Source organism: Oryzias melastigma, linkage group LG16 (genome assembly GCF_002922805.2).
Source record: "Oryzias melastigma strain HK-1 linkage group LG16, ASM292280v2, whole genome shotgun sequence".
Taxonomy (NCBI): Eukaryota; Metazoa; Chordata; class Actinopteri; order Beloniformes; family Adrianichthyidae; genus Oryzias; species Oryzias melastigma.
Window position 1 is genome coordinate 29,712,498 of NC_050527.1, and position 3,062 is coordinate 29,715,559.

The window sequence follows — 3,062 nt, forward strand, 5'->3', positions numbered from 1 at the left end:
ACCAGGAGAACCAAATGTACACATAGTTAAGGGATTTAGTTCAACACGTTTTGTAATTATGGAAGAAGAAAATTCAATTTGAATAGAGATAGCATGGTGGTGCAGTGGTTAGCAATCAGAAGCTCACAAATTCAATTCCTTATAGAACTTCATGTTTTTCTTAAAAGTTTTAGAAAGAGTTTGATGGTAAATATATCCAAGGTGACGTATTTAACATTTTTGAAAGACATATTTTGTCTGCTTGTGGTGTATTGTGTCTCCTCCATCCTATCATTTGGTTAAATTACAAAAGACACTTCAAACTTGTTAATTAAACAAAAGAGATTTTAAAAAAGTGATTAAAAGTCTGCTTTATTTTTAGAGTTTGACACAACAAAAGACACATCTGCATGTCCCCTGAAATCAAGAAGGCTCGACAGCATGTAAAGATGGCCATAAAACTTCTTTTGGAGTTTATTTTCAGACTGCTGTGAGTTGTATGAAGTGCAGAATGAAGAGAGGGGATGTTAAAAGCATGCGCGCTCAGATGTCGAGCGGAACAGCCAACATTGGCCAAATAAACTTAACCTCAAGCAACCCACAAGGAGAGGAACTTGTTATTCAGCAAGATCATTGGTGGAAAAGGCAAGTTTATTGGTAACCCGCTAATAGCAAATATGATTTCATACATCCATCTGTTTGATTGCTGTGTTTTCCTCTCCGGGGTTTCCCCGTTTGGAGGCAGACGTGTCCAGGCAGGAGTCTGGTCATCAGTAGAGCCGCTCTGGAGCAGTTTAACAATGAATAAGCGTTTGCAGCCTGTAGTTTTCAGTGTTTTCCTGCTAACATGCTTTGGTTGTGGAAGGAGGGGTTTGTGGGTGCGTTCGTTCGCGTCATGAGGGTGCGTGGATCTCAGGGGCGCAGTCTCGTCTGACTCCACGTCCGCGCCGGACCGGGCTCTGCTCTCACCTCAGGTAAGACCTCCTATTTTTATTTAAGGAGAGATGTCAGGTGGAATGTCTCCAACTTTTAAGTAAATGAAAAGCTTTGCAGCTCCTGCTAAGAGCGCGCGCGCAGAAAGCCGTTCTAGGTGTTAATTACGCGCGTGCCTTACGTGCGTAATCCGTTTCTTTTGTTCCTCTGTGGTGTTTAGGACTGAAAAGTAACCCTTTTTCATTAAAACCTTTTACTTTGGAAGTTGTTTTATGACAGAAAAATCAAAAGCATGGTAATTTCCTCAGATAAATGTGTTTGTTTCCCCATAAAACTTCATTTAAAGTTTAAAAAGGGACCTAAATCAATGTTTAAGAGTCTTTTTCTCTTTTAATGTTTACGTGTTTTCTTTATTTTTTTAGGTTGTAAGACGATGATGGCTGCAATGGCTGCTTCCCAAATCAATTTATCATCTGGACTTGAAGAAAATGTCTCTTTTTATAATGACAAGGACGACTTTGACGACAGGGATGAAACCAGTTTCCTGGAGGAGCATGCGGGTCTGAGACAGTCCCTCAACATCATGTCCCTCATCGTTTACAGCCTGGCTTTTTTCCTGGGTGTGATCGGGAACGGTCTGGTCATCTGGGTGACCGGCTTCAAGATGAAGAAAACTGTGAACACCGTTTGGTTTCTCAACCTTGCTGTGGCTGACTTCCTGTTCACGGCGTTCCTGCCGCTCAGCGTCACCTACACGGCCCTGGACTTTCACTGGCCTTTCGGCACGTTCATGTGCAAGCTGAACACCACCATAAGCTTTCTGAACATGTTTTCCAGCGTCTATATTCTGATGGTGATCAGCGTGGACAGATGTGTGTCTGTGGTGTGGCCCGTCTGGGCTCAGAACCACAGAAATGTACGCAAAGCTTCCTGTGTGAGTCTGTGTGTTTGGCTGCTGGCTCTGGTTCTCAGCGCTCCATGCTTCATCTTCAGAGACACGGGGCCGTCCTTCTACAGCGAGGACAGCATCTCCTGCTACTTTAACTTTGCTTTATCTGAGGACTATGAAACGCCATCCGTGATCCAGCTGCGCCTTCTCCGCCATCAAGCCATGACCGTCGTCCGCTTCCTGCTGGGATTCTTCGTCCCCTTCAGCGTCATCGTCTCCTGCTATGCCGTCATAATCCATCGGCTCAGAAGAAACCGCACCCTGGCCAGCCATTCGAGCCGCACATTCAAGATCATCGCTGCCATCATCATCACTTTCTTCCTGTGCTGGGCTCCCTTTCACATCATGGGTGTCATCGAGCTAGTAACCCACATGAGAGAAAATGACACGTTCGAGAACATCGTCGCCATCGGACTCCCCATAGCGACGAGCTTGGCTTTTTTAAACAGCTGCCTGAATCCCATCCTGTACGTATTTATGGGCCAAGATTTCAAGGACAAAGTGCGCAAATCCATCCTGAATGTGTTAGAGAATGCGTTTCAGGAGGAGGTGTCCCGCTCCTACACAAACTCTATGGTCACTATGCGCAGCAAAGACAAGTCCGTCTCTGATGCTGAGGTATAAACCCTACTTCCTTTTTAAAAGACTTATTACCTTCCTCTTATCTACTCATGTTTAATGTTTTGTAACAAAAGGACGGTTCGGAACTAGAGGCAGATCTGCATCTGAAAGACTTCAACAGTGATCAATCTAGAAAGTATAAACAACTATTTAAAGCCCCACCCTCATCTTTTTTTGGTCTTTTGTAAAAGTGTTTCCAGGGACTTTTTTTAGTCAGAGTTTAAAAAAAATATGTCAATGAGGACATAATTTCTGCAGAATGGCAGGGCCAGTTGGTGTGGAATATAGGGCTGGGTATACCGGTAGCCAATAATTTCCAGAACGGATTCAATTCGATTCACCAGAGCCAGGATCCATCCGATTCAGTTTTTTTTTATTCTTTCGATCCATTCAATTGAGTTTCCACGGTTTACACATTTAGACACATTTATTTAGAAATACATTAATAGTCTATATATATGTTTTGAAGATATTCATATTAATCTAATACAGTTCACACACTTTAAAATGTACTAGTGAAACTATAATGAGATTGTTAATACCAGACATTTTTACACAGATTCTCAAACGGAGAAGCTCC

At 42.9% G+C, this 3,062-nt stretch overlaps 1 protein-coding gene across 1 annotated transcript; it reads left to right on the forward strand.

Annotated features, from left to right (window-relative positions):
- The first annotated feature begins 808 nt into the window (after window positions 1-808).
- On the forward strand, window positions 809-2,643 carry LOC112140520 (chemokine-like receptor 1). The gene is made up of 2 exons (XM_024263517.2): window positions 809-953; window positions 1,335-2,643. Exon 2 carries the CDS (start codon window positions 1,346-1,348, stop codon window positions 2,483-2,485), a length of 1,140 nt encoding a protein of 379 aa, XP_024119285.1. The 5' UTR covers window positions 809-953; window positions 1,335-1,345; the 3' UTR covers window positions 2,486-2,643.
- The last annotated feature ends 419 nt before the right edge of the window (window positions 2,644-3,062 follow it).